At 41.8% G+C, this 19,036-nt stretch overlaps 2 protein-coding genes across 6 annotated transcripts in view; one reads left to right on the forward strand and one right to left on the reverse strand.

The window, feature by feature from the left end:
* The first annotated feature begins 470 nt into the window (after window positions 1-470).
* Window positions 471-3,688, forward strand: LOC114802223 (LIM/homeobox protein Lhx8). The gene is made up of 8 exons (XM_029000934.1): window positions 471-513; window positions 594-677; window positions 936-1,057; window positions 1,690-1,910; window positions 2,044-2,147; window positions 2,559-2,654; window positions 2,732-2,942; window positions 3,200-3,688. Exons 2-8 carry the CDS (start codon window positions 594-596, stop codon window positions 3,271-3,273), a joined length of 912 nt encoding a protein of 303 aa, XP_028856767.1. The 5' UTR covers window positions 471-513; the 3' UTR covers window positions 3,274-3,688.
* Window positions 3,689-4,895: 1,207 nt separating this feature from the next.
* Window positions 4,896-19,036, reverse strand: part of slc44a5b (solute carrier family 44 member 5b) — a 34,577-nt gene continuing 20,436 nt past the window's right edge. For 2 of the 5 annotated variants that reach the window (XM_029000237.1, XM_029000241.1), the window contains 20 exons: window positions 15,951-16,035; window positions 15,691-15,775; window positions 15,482-15,610; window positions 14,937-14,997; window positions 14,737-14,860; window positions 14,102-14,134; window positions 12,862-12,945; window positions 12,418-12,530; window positions 12,193-12,324; window positions 11,993-12,092; window positions 11,427-11,519; window positions 11,224-11,311; window positions 10,039-10,301; window positions 9,477-9,571; window positions 9,300-9,403; window positions 9,098-9,171; window positions 8,943-9,013; window positions 8,438-8,526; window positions 7,568-7,652; window positions 4,896-6,122 (listed from right to left, as the gene is read on the reverse strand). In XM_029000237.1, the coding sequence (XP_028856070.1) occupies window positions 5,986-6,122; window positions 7,568-7,652; window positions 8,438-8,526; window positions 8,943-9,013; window positions 9,098-9,171; window positions 9,300-9,403; window positions 9,477-9,571; window positions 10,039-10,301; window positions 11,224-11,311; window positions 11,427-11,519; window positions 11,993-12,092; window positions 12,193-12,324; window positions 12,418-12,530; window positions 12,862-12,945; window positions 14,102-14,134; window positions 14,737-14,860; window positions 14,937-14,997; window positions 15,482-15,610; window positions 15,691-15,775; window positions 15,951-16,035 (2,045 nt within the window). In that variant the 3' untranslated portion in view covers window positions 4,896-5,985. Of the gene's footprint in view, window positions 6,123-6,222; window positions 7,201-7,567; window positions 7,653-8,437; window positions 8,527-8,942; window positions 9,014-9,097; window positions 9,172-9,299; window positions 9,404-9,476; window positions 9,572-10,038; window positions 10,302-11,223; window positions 11,312-11,426; window positions 11,520-11,992; window positions 12,093-12,192; window positions 12,325-12,417; window positions 12,531-12,861; window positions 12,946-14,101; window positions 14,135-14,440; window positions 14,465-14,736; window positions 14,861-14,936; window positions 14,998-15,481; window positions 15,611-15,690; window positions 15,776-15,950; window positions 16,036-19,036 lie in introns of those variants that run through there. The other 3 variants (XM_029000238.1, XM_029000239.1, XM_029000240.1) reach the window with 3 other exon arrangements.

Here is a 19,036-nt window from a genome sequence, read left to right on the forward strand (position 1 = left end):
GGCTTTCTTTGCAGCATCAGAATGCAATCTGACATTCAGAAATTCTGGCAGCTCAATTAAAAGCAAAATAAATGTAGTGAAAGTGGAAATCTTTTTGTTGAGGCTGTACGATGTCAGGTTTCCTCCATGTCTTCAGCCTCCGTCCCCCACATCCCGTAATTAAGCCTTAAGTGGTTAATGAGACCTCTTCACCTTTAGGTTGCCCTGGGCAGGCATTTGTGGCAAACTTGGCCTTTTAATTGCTGTAATTAAACAAATCAACTCCCTTCTCTGGTGATGAGTGACGGGGGAAATTGATACGTTTGGGGGGTCCAGCTTTGTCTCCTGATCCCCGATGCAGATACTCGAGGGCCTGCTGGAATAATGGCGCAGGTTGTCATGGTGAGGTGACAAGTGGACGGGACGGGGGACGGGGGCTCGGCTTTAAAGGCTGCCTGCTCCCGGGCTGCAGGAGTGATGTGCGGAGACTGCGGAGGAGACGCTTTGCCCAGGGCCAGCTGCCGGAGGAGCCCGGTAATCACGCTTTCTCTACTTTTTATTTCAATTTTTTTTTTAGTCGATGTTCCATGTTTTTTTTTTTTTTACTTATTCAGATGCTCTCGGACGAGGCTGATGCTCCGGGCAGGACGGTGTGTGCCAGCTGCCAGGAGGACATCGTGGATAAATACCTGCTGAAGGTAGGAGAACTCTCCTCTGTGTCGTGGTAGGGGGAGTAGTAGCCTAGTGGGTAACATACTCGCCTATGAACCAGAAGACCCAGGTTCAAATCCCACTTACTACCATTGTGTCCCTGAGCAAGACACTTAACCCTGTAACTACTGTCAGTGTAACTACTGATTGTAACTCGCTCTGGATAAGGGCGCCTGATAAATGCCATAAATGTAAATGTGTTGTGACTGTCCTGACTGTCCTGACTGACTCTATGCGGCGTCCAGGTGAACGAGTCGTGCTGGCATGTGCGCTGTCTGTCGTGCAGCGTGTGCCAGACGTCGCTGGACGAGCACACGACCTGCTACATCCGAGAGAAGGAGGTGCTCTGCAAGGTTGACTACTTCAGGTGAGATTTCTTTTCTTTCTTTTTTTATTTGACTTCCTGTACAGCACATTGAATGACCTTTTGAGTATGATAACCATATAATATACTATATAATACCTCGTTCACTGTCTTATTTTATTATGTGAAAACATGCAGACAGCAATAAAATACCGTATTTCAGTTCACTTTAGATCATTTTTGAAACAAGCTTTGTGATGAACTAACAAGGCACAAAGTTATGCGATATTTCAGATTTTAGAGCTCAGGTTATGGTGGAGAGAAGAACACTCTTAATATTACAGATGTGTACTACCATTTAAAAGTTTAGGCTCATTTAGAGATTTTCTTGTCTATGATAGGTACAAATTGTTTGCCGCAATAAAAGACATCAAATGGGCAAAATGTCCAGACCAGACACTGTTCAGGTTGACTGTGGTGGCTGGAAATCTCTGTTAATGATGGGATATCTGCATACATGTAAAGAGGAACTGTATTAGTCTGGAGTTCCAGTGGAACCCAGTTCTGTCAATTTAAAAGTATTGTTTCATTATTAGAATGATCTTAGTAGAGCTTGTTAAAGGAGATCAATAAAACTGGCCAAATTTGCACTAGTACAGTATCTAGTGCATGATCGTTTACTGTTCTTTCGGCAGGCGGTACAGGACGTGGTGTGCCTGTTGTGGGCGGAGCATCCACTCCACTGACTGGGTGCGGCGGGCGAAGGGGAACGTGTACCACCTGGCCTGCTTCGCCTGCTTCTCCTGCAAACGGCAGCTGTCCACGGGGGAGGAGTTTGCCCTGGTGGACGAGAAGGTCCTCTGCAGGGTGCACTACGACTGCCTGCTGGACAACCTCACCCACGCTGTGGAGAAAGGTGAGGTATTTGGGACGCCACGCTTTCGCCGTGGGCCTGGCTGAGCGGTGCTAGATGTTAGGAGAGCAGCAACGCGCTGCCTTGTTCTTCAGTTATTTGGTTGCACGTTCACACGTTGTTCTTCTGCTCGTAGGAAACGTGGTCAGTGTGGAGGGGGCGGTGCCAACAGAACAGGAAGTCAATCAAACAAAGCCGTCCAAGCGGGCCCGCACGAGCTTCACTGCAGACCAGCTTCAGGCAAGTGGCTCATGTGGACGGCAACCATCAAGCTTAGAATGAAATGACCCTAGTGGGGTTTTTTTTTCCCACAAAACCACATCAAACTCTCGATCGTAGTATGGTTAGGGCATATTTCATGTCATGAAATCTAATCTAGTAAAAAAAAAAATGTATATATAATTTTTTTTCAGGAACATTTCTTTATGGAATATTCAATAAAAAATCTAAATTATAATTTTTAGTTCTCAGTGGGAAGCTAAGCTGATGTTCTTTGAACAGTTTGTACCCAAATTGAGAGAACATGGCAGATGTGGGGGGACATGGATGTCTTCAGCATCTGGTGCTCCACCTCTAGCAGTACTGGGACGGAGTTTATCTCCTCCCTCCAAGACTGGAAAACCTGACATCTGCGATCTCTTTACTGGACAGATCATGCAAGTCCAGTTTGCCCAGGACAATAACCCGGATGCTCAGACACTTCAGAAGTTGGCCGATCAAACTGGCCTCAGCAGGAGGGTGATCCAGGTACGCCGCGTTTCCCTGCCCACGTTCTTCTGCTCTCCTGGTGCTTTACGCGTTGCCCCTTTGCTGCTTCTTGGCAGGTGTGGTTTCAGAACTGCCGAGCGCGACACAAAAGGCACATCAGCCCGTCTCACTTCCCCTCGTCTGCAGCCCACGTCCCGTCCCTGCAGCCCCCCGGGCTGCCTCGGGCCGAACTGGAGGAGCTTCAGTACCCATCTTACAGGAGCTCAGAGGGCTCCATGTTCACAGCACTGCACTCCTACATCGATGGAGAGAACAGCTTTATACACCGTAACTATTCTATTATTATATTCCTCTTTCAGCAGAAATAAGTACTAGAAGTTTCCAGGTACCTCCTGCTCAACCTGATTACAAACGCCTGGGTAACGATTCTTTAATAAATTGTAAATTTAATGAATCCGTATATTTCAATTTCATGGTTGACAAAAAAAAAAAAAAATTTAGAGACTGGAAACATTCTTTGTTATTTAATCTCCTATGAATGCATGGACTAATTTGACTATTTGACCGTATTAAATTTACCGCAGTGCATTCGCCATCATCGGTGCTGTTCCAGCCACTGCTGTCACATCCAGCAACTCTGCCGGTCACACATGCCTAAGGAGGAGGAACATCACTACCACGGAGTCCAGTACATAACACGGCTTTTCTGCCCAGTGTGTGTAAGGTTGTGAGTACAGTATACAGAGTCCTGCAGCTTCCAGTGAACAGCAGTGATTTTATGTGTGGATCAGGCAAGGATATTGGATCTTGTAACAAGATAAAAAAATGAAGTCTAACTGCTACGAAAAACAACAAGATACAGTGGCCGCTACCTCAACAAAACCAGACACGTTCGGCTCAGTGGTGTAACAGGATATGATATTAAATTGAGTAGACTGTATTAATATTATTACAGATTACACCACATGAAGCATTTAGGGTGGAGATGATAAAGTGCTCAATCTAGAACTGACACATGGCAACTGAGGTCTGTAATCCCACATTAATCAGTCAGAATGTTACTTTTGGCGGAATGGGACAAAAGTGTGTTGTATTATATTATGCATTGTCTCTAAATATTTATTTATCATTCTATATTATTTGAATTATTGACATATGTTCATATTTATAATAAATATTTTTTAAAGATTGATAATGATGCTGGCTTGATATTAATAACGTACGTGAAATGCGCTTTTCTTTATAAACCTCAACATTAAAAGGAGCTCCCATAACACAACACACAACATCCATTTTACAGGAAAAACTGATACATGGTAGAAGTTCATCAAACTGGTTTTATTTTTAAAAATTACTATGAAAAGGATTACAACTAAGAACTGGTAACCTCTGTTATCTGGTTACTACCTGATTTTGGTCGATTAAGCGGGTGGGAGTTTACTGGCTGTTTCTCATTGAACGTGGGACCAGAACACATATGTTCTACAAAAGAATTTCTCCAAAAGTGCGCTGTTGGTATGAGACTCATGAAAACCCTGGTTGACAGTTGGTCAAGCCATAAAATGGAACAATGACTGATTAAAGGGGGGGTGGTGGCTAATGTAGAATTGAAAATATTCACCTGACGTTTGCTTCACTCTCATCAGCCACTTTCATCAGAATACAGTACAGTCCAAAAGTTTGGACACACCTTCTCATTCAATGTGTTTTCTTTATTTTCATGACCATTTACATTGGTTGATTCTCACAAGGCATCAAAATTTTGAATGAACACTTGGAGTTATGTTCTTACCTAAAAGTGGAGACCTGGCCTCCACAGTCACCGGACCTGAACCCAATCGAGATGGTTTGGGGTGAGCTGGGGCGCAGAGGGAAAGAAAAGGGGCCAACAAGTGCTAAACACCTCTGGGAACTCCTTAAAAACTGTTGGAAAACCATTGCAGGTGACGACTTTTGGCCTGTACTGTAAGTAAATTCATTTAAATGCTCCAAGTGGAGGAGTGACACCTTTTGATCTGAGACTTGCAGAGCAGTAGCAGACCAGCTCTTCTGATCTGCATGGGACAATAAAACCTGGTTTGGACACCATTCAAACCTGCTAATCTACGATCTAGACATACAAAAACGTAACTAAATGAATCATCAGTTTTGCTGATATTTGCAGAGTTAAGTTACCATGCTAACCAACCTCCACTGAATTTGCCACCAGGCATCCTGTTTTAATTCCAAACTTAATTTCCTGGCCTCTCACTACTTAGTTTTACTTGGTTTTCATCAGGATTACACGTCCAAAGTTTTTTTATTATTATTGAACTATAATAACATTCAATAATATGAATACATTCACAGAACATGAATATATATTAACTTAACACCATAATCACACACAGAACATTTGGTGGTATGTAAATCAGCCACCTAACCCCAGTCAGTTCCTGAACCACATCACACGACCATGTTAGATGACAAAGGGAAATGCCTGCTAAATTAAATTCACTTTTCCTGAAGGACAAAAAGAACTCAGTGTGTAACTAACTCTGCATGGCAGAAAGTGACTCAGATACAAAGGGCAGCAACTGCCATTCAGACCAGCATGCACTTAACAGGGTATCAATTATTGACTTGAAGTTGGGGAAAGAAAAAAAATGCTATGTTCTGTGTGTTACCAATAATTTTCTCAATATGAGAGAAGAAAAAGAGCCCTCCACCTAAGTGACATAAATGCACGGGAGGCCAGCTGCTCTGAAGTGATTAAAAGGCAAATTCTTCACTCGATATTCATATAAAACCAATTCCTTCATTTATAAGTAGGCATATATAAATATGACACACTGTTTTCTGCATATTTACAGGTGCAGAACTCAAACGCCTTTTACGCTTATACTGCACTGCCACCTGGTGGATATAATAGGTTATAAGCAATAATATCATTTTGGCACTACTAAATGATAAAAAATTATGAAATGTGCCATGACACAACCAAGTTGATATGGTTTAGAGACAATGGAAATATGCTTATGCTAACAATACATACATGTTAAATCAGCAAAAAATAAAGAATGTGACAATATAATTAAACAAATCTACATAAGCCATTGAAATACGTATGCTGACCCTCAATTAGATAAAGAAGTGACAATATCAATATAAGGAAAAACCCACATTTGTACTAATTGCAGAGCACCACATTGTTTGTGCTTGAGTGTCACCCTTCTCTCCAGGACAGAGGACAGTTGATGACAATGGTGGGAAGGTATGGTGTCATTGTGTGCAATGGCTGTTCTTGTGAACATCCACCATGGAATTGGAAGGAACTGTTCAAAATTAAGATTCCCTTTAAGTAAAAATGAATTTGTGTGACAGCTGTCTTTCACTTCTTCTTCCTCACTCTGTATCCTCTCTTGTCCTCCCGCTTCCTGACATTCCTCTTGTTGAGGATGCCCCTCAGCGTGCTGCTCATGAAGTAGGGTCGAGCTGCAGAACCATCATTCCTCTCAAGATCCACCACTGAAAACAGGAACACGAGGAGAACTTTACATTGTGGGACAGTACTCTACACGGACATTTTCAAATTTCAGCATTGTATTTTTCCTTCAAGTAAAATGCATTGACAATTCCACTGATTCCTTTATTGTATGCAAAAGGTCAACCATAGAAAACATTTACACCACACCCACCCCACAACAGGCTTCTCAGCTAGTAGTAAAATGTCTATGTCTGTTACATCAATACAAAATTACCAAAAATGGCTTTTACATCCTTAGATATATAAACGGCCTTGAAAATGAAAGGGCAAACAAAGGAGACAGGGAGCGAGAGAGAAAAAGAGAGAGAGAGGGGGAGAGAGAGAGAGAGGGGAAACATTTCCTTTATTTTAAATGAGGCACATAAACTAGAAACTTATTTCAGAATTCCTGAAAATCCATTGGCTCGCTTCAAATCTCCTCGTTTCAGATCGAGGTGTGAGTGTTCGGGCCCAGCTAGTTAAAATTCTGCTAAAACCAGCATTCGTGTTCTTGCAAACGTGGGTGGCGCCACCCAATGCCAGTTACGTAAATCCTTCCTCACTTCTGGAGGTGAGAAACGAAACATTCTGGAGTGAAACATGAGGCTGAGGATCCTTCACCAAGCGCAGGCTGCAGAAACCTTGCGGGCGATTGTGGATGTAGGATGCGAGATGCAGAGGAAAGAGGGCGAGAGTACAGGTGACTGCATTGCAAGTCCCAGATTTCACGTGTTTGAAACCCCCGACAGTGACACTCGTGGCACAGACAGTGGACAGAAGGGGGAGCCGGAGTCGTGAAGGTAGAAGGCGGTGGTGGAGAAATGAGAGGAGAACAGAGACCCTCAACACTGGAGACGCTGCTCAGTCCAGGTCCTGGTGGACCCCACAGGGCCCAGGACTACGATCCCGTAGGCCACTACTCTAACACGTGCTACGGTCCAGTATCCGGGTCCATCCAGGGCCCTCAGGAGCCCGTGTGCTGCTTGCCAGCCTGATCCGCTCTCCCCAGGATTTTGTGTAACCCCGGTGACATGAAGTAAGGCTTGCCGGGTGAACCGTCATTCCGTTCCAGGTCTTCGCCTGATCAAGACCCGGTCAGCAGACAGAGAACGCCACAGGAGAGAGAGAGAAAGACAGGAGCAGGAAACATGAAAGAACAAAATTGGACAAGACAGAGACAAAGAGAGGGGAAAGTGGGGAAAGTAAGAAACATGTTAGTGCAAAGTTCAAGGGACTGAAACAAGAAAATTATTTAGTGAATTAAATTAGACCAATCATGCATTTGGAAAAGAATTGAACAAGGCTGGAAAACCATAGACTGCTAAACAGGAATAAGTTCAAAGGCAACAGGGGAAGTATGTCCCAACATTAAACCAAAATCTGCTCCTCTCACACCACCTCCATTCCAAACTAGTACACGAGACCCCGGCCGTCCACAGATACTCACAGAAGCAGAGGAACAGCGTATCCACACACATGGCATAGACATTAAAAAAGCCGTGAGCGACCAGGTAGGATCCAAATATGACTGTCTGTTGACAGAGAGAAATTTTTTCAGCCAGTCAGCGCTGATCATACAGCAGAAAAGTGAAAGTGAAGTGATTGTCACTGTGATACACAGCACACGGTGTACACAACAAATGTGTCCTCTGCTTTTAACCCATCACCCTTAGTGAGCAGTGGGCAGCCATGACAGGTGCCCAGGGTGCAGTGTGTGGGGACAGTGCTTTGCTCAGTAGCACCTCAGTGGCGGCTCGGCGGCTCGGGATTCGACCCGGCAACCTTTTAATTGCTAGGCCACCACTGCCCCAGGGTTGGATAAATAAAAATGCATGATGATAATGATACCAATATGTACTGTACTTATTTATATAATTCTGCATTTTAACATTTGAAATGTGTTCTTTTGAGGGATTTTCCTGTTCATTTTCAAAAAGATACCATGAATATTGCAGACACATGTTATTCTATATGTATACTGAATATTGCAGGAAGCCTTTGTTATCATTGACAACATATTGACAGAGTATCAAGCCAAAGGATTCTTAAAAGGTAAGGCAAAAGAAAAAGTGAGGAACATGAATATAAAAAGTAATACAATAAAATGACCTGAGTAGAGAATCTCTTGCGTGAATCTCACTGTCATTGCTTTTATCAGTAGAAATTATAAGAGATTTTAGGTGCTGTGTTTAGCTTACCAGTCCAAAGAGACCCTATTTTTCCAGACAGATTCTTTCATTCTCTTTCTGAGATATGATGCCATGCATCCAACTTTATGGAACAGGAACAATAGTAACAATCCATTTCCTTTTCTTACCAGGAGAGGTAACCAGTAGTAATTAAGTGATGGCACCTCCTCTTGAATAACTGGTATCTTGTGTGTGAAGACAAAGAAGGCTAAGACACCTGCAGGAGAATCATATTTCGAAATGAACAATTTTTACCACAGACTCTAAACAGAATCCTTTTAGAAACAGTGCTACATTTCCTCATACTACGTTCCATGCCAGTATGATATCTGTCTTTTTTATTGTTGTAGTAACTTAATTTTTATTCTACCTTTAATTTTCTATTCTCAATTATGCATTTTGCCCTGAGAAGTGGTGGCCAGGACCACAATCTGGTTGTACTAAGTATGATTGTGCCATGACAACAAAACACACAGTACAAAAAGAGGGTGGAAACTGTATGATGAACACATTCTAAACATCTTAATCATAAATGTCACCAAGGCAGTCCTACTTGACACACACACAGGGAAAAACCTTTAAGCACATTAATTATTGAGCATGTTAGTGACAGTTATTTAGGCTAGGATGTACCCATGCTTCCTGAAATCAGCAGTTTTCCAAGGAACAGTAGAAAGTCGGTCACCTTATCCAGCACTGCAACCCTGGCGTGGGCAGACAAGAAACATGAGGGCTCTGAACTACTCAGAGAAGTCCAAAAAAAGCAACGGAACCGTGATGTGTCTCACCTCACCACATTCCTCATCAGCAAGAAGAAAGCCTCTCTGGCGGACGTGCAGAAATTCTTGCCATATATTGCAATCTGGGAAGAGAGGTTCATTAAGCTGCGCAGAACATCTAAAGATGCACAGCTCGCAAGGACCGTCAGAATCGCACATCAAATTCTCAGTTTCATGTGCCTAGTTGAAAGAAACACTGGCCACAGCCTACCATAATGTATGCATTCCTGTTCATGAATCTGATGAAGTGCTCCAGGCACCAGAAGCAGCATTTGAGGCAGCACAGCAGGAAGCGTGCGAACGCATTGTGAGCACCTGGAGAGAAATGGAAACGCTGTCAGACGCACGGCTCGGAATATCGAACAAGCAGCACTGCACAACACTTTACCTTTCAGTTTGTGATCCAAGTATTCCAAGATGATTCGGAAGAACTGGACAATAGAAAGGATCAACGCGCCAAAGGCCAAGGATCCCGTGTGATACCTGAAAGCCAAACAGACAATTTTTTTGTTGTTGATCCATATAAACTCTATAAACAATATTTTTATGTTAGGCGTGGCCTTTGGTAAATACTTCTGTGGACAGCACAGACAAGTCATGTGGACAAATGAATAAAGCTATGTACCAAACATAAAACATGACAAAAAATGAACACAATAGAGCAGTTTAGCTATTCATTGTTCATAATTAACTCATTATAATATCTGCACCACAGTACAATGATATATTTAATATTTAGAAACAAAACGTCTATAGTATTTGCATTGATTTAATAACAGATTCTTTCCACATAATAACACATAATTTTGTGTTAAATATCGTGTGATATAACGATTCAGTCTGGTTTTGTGAAAAATAATGCTAATATTTAAATGAACTGATTTAATGATTATTTGTGCAGCACAGCCCTGTGGACATCAAACATGAGCAACATTATTGAGTGTGTGTACCGTACAGCCCTGCCAAAGGAAGAGAACAGGGGGCATGCTGGGATGTCGGCTGGTTTTTGCAGGGCCCAGTAGTACGAGGCAAAGGCCCCTGCCAGAGTGCACTGTCCCAGAGCAATGGTGAAGTTAACCAGCCAGAGGAAGACTAGGAGGTTGCAGAGCTGCAGGATGAAGATGTAGCGGTGGTAGATGCTTTCTCCACCGTAGAAGGCAAAGGTGCACTGTGCTCCTGGACACACTTTAGTCACGTTGGTCTTGTTGAATGTCTGAAACAAATTCTAAGTCTTAGTGGGCTACTTGAAAAAGAAACAGGTTTAAGTCAATAATCTTATGATTCTGGAAGTAGACATGTTATTGACAGATCGGTGCAACACAGTAGGAAAATGGGGTTAAGAGCAGCACAGCATTAGTAGTGTTGCCAAAAGCTGCCAAAATTATATTACAACGCATGACTGCATTATACTTAAACAAGAAATGAGTTTGACGATACCTATTCTTGACATGCATTTATTTCATAAAATATTAAACTGAAACTTGACCTCTAGAGAGAATGAATATATATTTATATTTTCAAATATGTCAGCGAGGTGATAGGTGACAGGGAGTCCTCGTTCACACTCATGTCTGTACCACACGTTTTGGCGTTTGTGGTGTAAGGTGACCGCAGACTGAACGTGCTAGTAACACCCCTAGTAATTAACACGATGTTTACAATCAAGTACAATACTTATTAATAAACAAATTAAATTCCATGTAATAAATACACCCTGACATCCTGCATTTGTTTCACAATTGTATTATTTTGCTGCCTATATTCATTGCTCTGTATCATGACCTGACTCCAAGGGGTTCGGCCTGGAGTTTCGTATTGTCAATATTGTGTTCCCATTTGCCCTGATTGTATTAATATGTGTTGTAGTACAAATGTGTGCAGTTTAGTCATGAATATTGTCGAGTCTTGGTATGCGCTTGTGTTTTTTAATTAAATTATTAAAAATGTGTTTTTCCACTCATGGCTACTGTTCTTTGGTGACCTAATTAACACTCATTAAAGAACATGCTTTTAATAATGTTGTGATTTTGTTGTTCATTTTTTTCTTCGTGCATGTATTTGTTTATTTCTCATGAAATATGATGCATATAATTACATTTTAGACACGAATAAAAGAGCTACATATCCCAGCTCACCTCAGGATCGCATGTGATGTTGGAGTACTGGCATTTGGGATCCGTCGACATGACTTTGTACACAGCGTCACCGGATGATGCTAAGAAGCTGGGAACGACGCACGTTAAGGAAACGCAGCTGTAAATGTGTGGAGATCATGACGCAGCGTCTCTCACTTCCACTCGCCAAGGTCATAATGACACTTCCGACTGGGAAAGGATACACAGCTGTAACCGCCCAGTAGGCGATACAGATTGCCAATAACAAGAAGGTGATGATGGGGTAAAAAAGAGTTGACATGATGTAACCAATGGCCCTAAAAGAGTAAAAAAAATGTTATGTCTGAATAAAAACCCTAATCAGATTTATGTTCACATCTTACACGCTGCATTTACTTTCAATGCTAACTTCAAAGATGGTGTGACTGACCCAGGTCTGATCCAGTTGTATTTGGATAGTATGTGTTCTTTTTACACATCATATATGAACAAGATATTGAAATTTCAGAGAAGTTAGAGAGACTGACATGGAAACAAAACGCATTCTGGACAAATCTCCATCATATATCCTGAGTTAAATCATTATCAGTTCATGTAACACATTAATTCAGGAGCTTCTACTCATGTAGTTCTCACGATTGAGTAGTTTGCATTCATACTATACCATCATCAGGCTGGACTATCACCAGGACTGTCCAGAGGTTCACAACGAATATCTTGGAAGGCCCTTCAGAAACAGGTATGGGAACCACAAATCCCAATTTTCTCTTGATTCCACATTTCCACTTACTTGCTCCCCTCCTTTAGAAGGGCGATTGCGATGCGCACTCTTCTCCTGAGAAATATCAGCACCACTATGATGATCACTTCAGTGACTGCCAGAGATATCACTGTAACAATATGCCAACAACAACACATCAGACTGTTCATGACTTTCATGATGCTGTTCTTTGGGAAGTTTTGCACCGGACTGCAACCTGCTGCACTTACTGAAGATAAACCATGTCTGGCTGAGCTGCAGATATACCCTGAAGTCTGTCTGGAAGCCAATGTTTGAGATGGTGATATCAGCATCCGGCTTTTCCTTAAGTATGCTGAACTCCCAATAACAATGCCAGATCCCTAAGTGTGTGAGCGGAGAGCAAGAGAGATAAAAATTTGACATCCTATGACAATGACAGTAACTCTACCTCGGCAGGAGGTGTTGGTACCAACCGTAACCCACTGCTGCAATGACTCCAAAGATGACCAACCACAGAAGCACTCCAGCCGTGAAACGCAGCAGCAGGATGAAGGCCAGGCTAACCAGCATTGTTATTACCAGACCCCTGTTGACACAGATCTTATTAGCATATTAACAGACTCACCAGGCTCATCATGCACATTCACATATGGCCATGATCATCATGACTGTTATGATATTTACATTGTATTAAACACTGTACCGTAATGTACCATTACGCTTACGTGGTGATTCATGATCTCTTATCAGGGCATCATGAAAATAAAAAAATCACCGCCTATTTGAATACTGCACATATGTTTAGTATGTGCATATGTTATGATATCAGTCACATGATATGAGTACAGTACAAGAGAATATTTTATATAGATTTTGCCTCATGTAAAAGGGAAGGGACAGTTTAGTGTGGTACTTACAGCAGGATCCAGTACCAGGAGCTGGCATAGTCCTCAAAGATCTTAATTCCCACTTCCTTGGCATCTAACAGACCCACAATGCCACTGTGAGGGGAAGAGGCTCAGTCAGAATCTGACAAACTCACATCACCACACGGCATCTAGCGTTGGAAGGAGGCAAAGCAATGACTACTGACTACTGCACAGGTTTCAAGCAGACTAGACCTCCTTCATAAAAACCAACTCATGAGAGGTTAGTGCTCCAACGCGGAAGTCAGAAAAAAGCAACGGTGGTCACCACCCTTCCCTGGTTGTCAGAGAAATGCACAGCACTTTAGTGACGGTGCCTTATGCTTTTGCTTATCAATTTATTAGTACATGGACTGAAATTCAGAACAGGGTTTTCCCATGTACACAAAAGGAAGAAAAGCCAAGGCCGTCATAATGCTTCCAAAAACTCACTTCAGGTGTCTATTGCAATGAGAACCCGAGTAAACAGTTCAAAATTTCAGATCAATAAATCGAGGTCAATCCAATATCAGTAAAAAACTGTGTGTAATAGATACCTGAAGCAGAGTAGAAGAAATGTGTGTTATTCCAGGTGAATAGCAGCAATATGCTACCAAATGCCTGCTACACATACTAATTCATTATTTTACACAAGCGCAGGGTTTAATGAGCATAGCACATGTAAACCATAAACCTCAACTGGTTATTTTAGATTTGGTGGTTGGTATTCCACATAAGGTGCCTTGGTAAAAAGGAAAAGTGAATACATACGCACAGCCCATGTGTGATGCTACAGCTTTTGAAGACCATTCTCACACTTACACATTTGACACAACTGAAGTTGTCCTAATGTGGCACTAGTTTAAGGATGGCAGCAATGTACACTGCATTCTGCATCCAAATCCAATTTTCTAATGCAAAATATTGTTCATTTTGAATCAAACATGCTCTCTACACCCAGTGTATCAGCCAAGTTCAATTCAGTCACACTAATGAAGATATACTCGTGGATAATAAATCTCCCTATTCCCTACACGGTTCTCCTTTCATTTACTGTCATGATTACTTTGTTTACATTTAATATAAAATTGTAAGAAGGTTCTGCTGCCAGTGATTATTTCTATGTGCCCACTGCTCTGTTCTAGACATTTTCTTCCCTTTTCAGAGTTTCTAGGTGTAGCTACAGATGGCTGGTTATTTGGGGTGGTTAGCGGAGGAAACTCAGGACTAAGGCAAGAAAAAAAAGAGAGACCTTTTTACTCCTTGCTGCATGGCTGTAACTTGGCTACAAAAAGAAATCATTCAGGTCATTATACTCTAAGACCCTGGCACATAGAGGTTATGGAGAAAACAACACAAATGTCCACAAGGACAGCAGTGCAAAGACTCTTCGTGAAAAGTTCTTTTAGTGTCACATTTCCATCTGACACTAAAAAAAAATAAGTATATAAAAATCTATATAAATATATATGAGGTTAATTAATGCCGGCCTTTGTGATTCTTCAGACAAGCCCTGGCTAAAGAATCACTGCCACATTCATGCCACACGTGCTTAAGCCTGAAGACCTGCACTACAAGCAAAGTATCCTACCCCAGCCAAGCATTCTGGACCTCCCTAGATGGAAAAAAATCATCACTTTAACAGACACAAAAACAAACATTTTTGGAAACTTATTTTGACAGAAAATGAAAAGGACACATCCCTAGCAGGAATCAGGATAAACTCCTGCTCATCCAGTACAGGGCCACTCATCCCTACTATATCAGTCTCAACTGCTCTGCTGGAAAAAGACAACTTTCCCACTGAGAGGATCTATAGAAATAACGCATTTAAATGCAAAAATCATGGAACGTCACGGAGTCACGTTTGATGTATTTAAGACTTACTTGGCTGCTTCTCTAAGGTCAGTGACGCTCCTGGTTTTACCTAAGCCATCTTTGAAATCGGTTCTGTTGGCAACGGTTAAAGTTCCGTTTCTAGTAATGAACTCAGGGAAGCATCTCTGTAGAACTGTCATACACATGGGAAAAATTAGTCTGGGACAAAAACACAAACCACAGCAAATTCTGACTGCAAAGAAACTCACATGGCCTGCTTGGCACGATCATAGATGGACAGTCTTCATCCTGTAAAACTTGTGCAATAGACTGAAAAAAGAGAGACAGACCAAGTTCAGGCTGCATCAGGAAGCAGAACATATGAAGCAATTTCGGAAGATGGGACTTTTGTGATGATATCACAAGACACGGGAGCCACTAGAATCTGGAAAAAGTAGAGGCTGTTGCCTGGTAACAATGTGGGGAATCCTGCCATGTTGTAGAGAAGTGTGTGTGTATCACACAGCCACATGCTCTGGTGTGGGTGGGAGATGACGTGGTTTAGCACTAACAGCTTGGCAATGCTTTACATTGACTTGGGCTAATTTGGCAGGTTTAAAATCTCTGTGTTAATGATGTCTCATGGTTTCCCACACCAGAATTTCGTCACACAAGCATCTGCTCTCATGCCTCGGAATGTCCCTACTTGGCCTGTCTTTTAAAAGCACTTCAGCAAAGTCCAGCAACATGAGCAGGAGTTCTGAGGTGGACTTCACACAGCAGACAGTGAGGAAAGGTCATCACAGGACAGTACCTTTCTTGGATTGTCAAAACCTGGCTTGCAGAACTGCCGGTAGTATTCCCAGTAGCTCTTGTTGTATCTGTACTGGTACTGCATGTCAAGGTATGTGGCAAATCTGTCAGGGCACTTGGAAACACATAGCTGTGGAAATGAGGAGTGAAGTCCATTAACTTTGGATTGGTCATTGTAAAAAAGCAACAGCTGTCAGAAGGACATCTCACCAGAGTTGTAGGACACTGCAGGTTGATGAGAACTGCAGGATTGGCACAATGTAAAATGTTGAAGTAAAATAATATGGCTTTGTTTCTGCAAAACAAATGCAAAGGTAGAATTAATTACACACATTTTAATAAACTGACTTACAATCATACATGGTGATTACAGGGTGGTGGCTAATAATTCGGGGTAATTCAGGGTCAAAAGATCATCAGATGAATGATGATTGTAATTGAGCAGCTTATTAATCAGGGTGAGTGCTTACGCATTGGGGGTTCCATGCTGTCCACAGAACTGCCCATAGCTGTCTGTAGGGTACACCACCTTCCTGGGGTCACCGTGAATCCAAGCTAGAGAGAATACAAAATATTTTTGGACTATGACTAGTATTGATATCATAAAAAACAATAGTGATACAGACAAAAGGTTCACAACCCCCCATTTATTTAACTGAAATTCAGAAAACGAAGAGAAGGCTAAAGTTAGAATTGAGGTTCTAGAAGTTCGAGCCAAGAATACAGAGGTCGTGGTTTTGGAGCTAATGGAGTCACAGGACAGATTCTGCAGCAGACTGTTTGATCAAGTGAACAGAGGCAAATATCAGGATTTTTGGGCTTCCGGAAAATAACCCAACAACGACAGTCTTCTAAGAAGAGCTACTAAAATCACAGCTTGAACTTGATTCTTCAAAACGTCTTACCTGGCAAGGGAAAAGAATCAGTTCTGACCATGACTATGCACCAGAGACTTTAAAGGAATGTGGTCAGTATACAGTCATGGCCAAAAGTTTTGAACATGACAATTGGATTGGATTAAGGTCCGGGGAGTTTCCTGGCCATGGATCCAAAATTTTCAATGTTCTGTCCTCCAAGCCACTTAGTTCTCACTTGGTTATCGGATGGTTGGGAGAAGTTGTTGTTTTGATACCGTTCTTTATCCATGGCTGTGTTGTTCGGCAAAATTGTGAGTGAGTCTTAGATGAGAAGCAGCTCCACACATGAATGGTCTCAGGATGCTTTACTGCTGGCACAAGACTGTAGTGATGGAAGCACTCACCATTTTTGATACCAGGTCATCCTCCAAAAGTCTCACCTCACTATGCGTGCAGATGCACTCACACCTGCCTGCTGCCATTCCTGAGCAAGCTCTGCACTGGTGGCACCCTGATCCAGCAGATGAATCATCTTTAGGAGACGGTCCTGCTGCTGGACTTTCTTGGTCCTGAAGCATTCTTCACAACACTTGACATTTTTGATGATCCAATTTCAAGCATCGCCCTCCTTTTAAAGCATCCTGTCTGCTGTTCTAACTCATTCAGCATGACAGAATGATCTCCAGCCTGGTGCTCCTCAACACTCTCACTTGTGTTAATGAGAGAATCACTGAAATGATCTCAGCAGGTCCTTTTGTGTCAGGGCTGTAATGCAGTGGAAATTTTTTTTTTTCTTCAGAATTAAATTTTCATGGCAAAGAGGGACTTTGCAATTCATCTCTTCATAACATTCTGGTGTATATGCAAATTGCCATGATAAAAAAACTGAAGCAGCAAACTTTGTGAAAACCAGTAATTGTGTTATTCTCAAAACTTTTGGCCACAACTGCACAGAGGCAAAAAAAAAACAAAAACAAAAAAAAACTGTGAAGGCCAGTAAGATTCCCTTCAGATCTCTTTTTCCAGCATGGCTCAGGGTAAATTACAGTGAAGGTTCCACCAAGAGAACAACTCTCAGAGAAGAACAGTGATTCGCTGGGATAAACTAAAGAATGAACTGAGGTTTTGCTCTTTGTTTCCATCATTGCATATGATAACTTCCTGGATAATAAATAATTACATTTAATGTCGGAACACAAGCAATGTTGCTTTTTGGGGGCCCGCCACCGAGCTATTGGAAGCGAGAAGCAGGGTTTCCACTCTAAGTCAGACTTCAAATTCCCTGACATTTCCATGACTTTTTCTGACCAAAGAGCAGCATTTCCATGAAACAAATGTACAATATAACATTTGGATGCTGAGCAGAAAAGGGCATTTGTTATTGAAGTGGTTATTGAATTCACACTACATTTACTACATTTTGTCAATGACACGTGGGACTAGAGACGTTGAGAATGGTGTAGGGGTAGCAGGAGGCCATGAGGTGGTTGTGTGATACAAAGTTGAGACACTGGCTCTCAGATCAAAACCCATGAATTAGTTTATTTTTAAAAATATGGGACAACGTTGTTAAATCTCACAGTCTGCAGAAACCTTTCAGGATCCTACAATGGTGTTCCTTTGATATAGAATTTGTTCCTGGTACTTTGAACAATGGATTCAAAGTGTGGTCTGTAAACAGAATCTCTACATATTGGGGTATAACAGGTTGTATCTACAATGATCTACAGTCCTCACTTTATATTAAAAACAAAATAGGAACGGCAAAGCAAACTACAAATATCTGAGGAATTATGGGAAGACATTTGAACTGCTCAGTGGGCATCAACTTTCTAATGTCTGCAGGGAGTTCTGTTGGAAGAATGTAATGTAATGAGTTTTTTTGTAACACCATAACATGAGAAGAACTTTTCAAAGAATTTAGTACGTTGGAGCAATCGTGGTGAACTGAATGTGAACCAATGCCATGGTTTTTGGGGTTGTGAAGTACTTTGTAAATTCTGCCAGGAAATACATAAATCTTTGGAGGGAGCACCGATCCTCTGAATGCCCTAAACTTTTCATGTCCGTTATTGGGGGAATTTTCCCAATAATGTAATTAATATGCCTGCCCCACCCACCTTACAAAATTTTTGAGTATTGATTTTGAAATATTTGCAATGGAGACATTTTGTTTAAGATTCTTCTTAAAAAAGCAAGATTTTGTAAATACTGGGTTACGTGAACGTGTTATGGATTGATGCCAGTCAGCATCATACAGTCAGCATTGAAGAGGCGACTGGAAGGTTCCTCTCTGTGTGGAGATTGTGGAGGAGGTATTGTTTATTATGAGCCTTTGACCTTTCACACAGTTTTAAGGAAAAGTCCATGTGACCTTGCATTGAAGGTGTGCAGTGAAGGCCGACAGGTCAACCATGGAGAACCAAGATATGACTAGCAGGGCCCAGCAAGGCCTAATAATTGCTGGTGTCTTCCTATTGTAAGTCGCTTTGGATAAAAGCGTCTGCTAAATAAAGTAAAGTAAAGTAAAGTAAAGTAAAGTAATTGTGAGAAGTAAATGATGGGGAGGCTTGGTATGCCCCAGAGAATGGTCAACTGTTGCAGCTGGGTGAACAATACCTTACTGAACAGTTCCAAGTTGATCATGACAATTGCCAATTAAAAACATAATGGCTGGGTAGCTTGAAAACAATTTATGA

This window comes from Denticeps clupeoides, chromosome 13 (assembly GCF_900700375.1).
Source record: "Denticeps clupeoides chromosome 13, fDenClu1.1, whole genome shotgun sequence".
NCBI lineage: Eukaryota > Metazoa > Chordata > Actinopteri > Clupeiformes > Denticipitidae > Denticeps > Denticeps clupeoides.

Coding starts and splice junctions, on each gene's coding strand:
- LOC114802223 (XM_029000934.1), top strand. CDS start 594: ATGCTCTCGGACGAGGCTGATGCTCCGGGCAGGACGGTGTGTGCCAGC. Junction 2,148..2,558: donor TCACTGCAGACCAGCTTCAG/GCAAGTGGCTCA, acceptor TTTACTGGACAG/ATCATGCAAGTCCAGTTTGC. Junction 2,655..2,731: donor TCAGCAGGAGGGTGATCCAG/GTACGCCGCGTT, acceptor GCTTCTTGGCAG/GTGTGGTTTCAGAACTGCCG.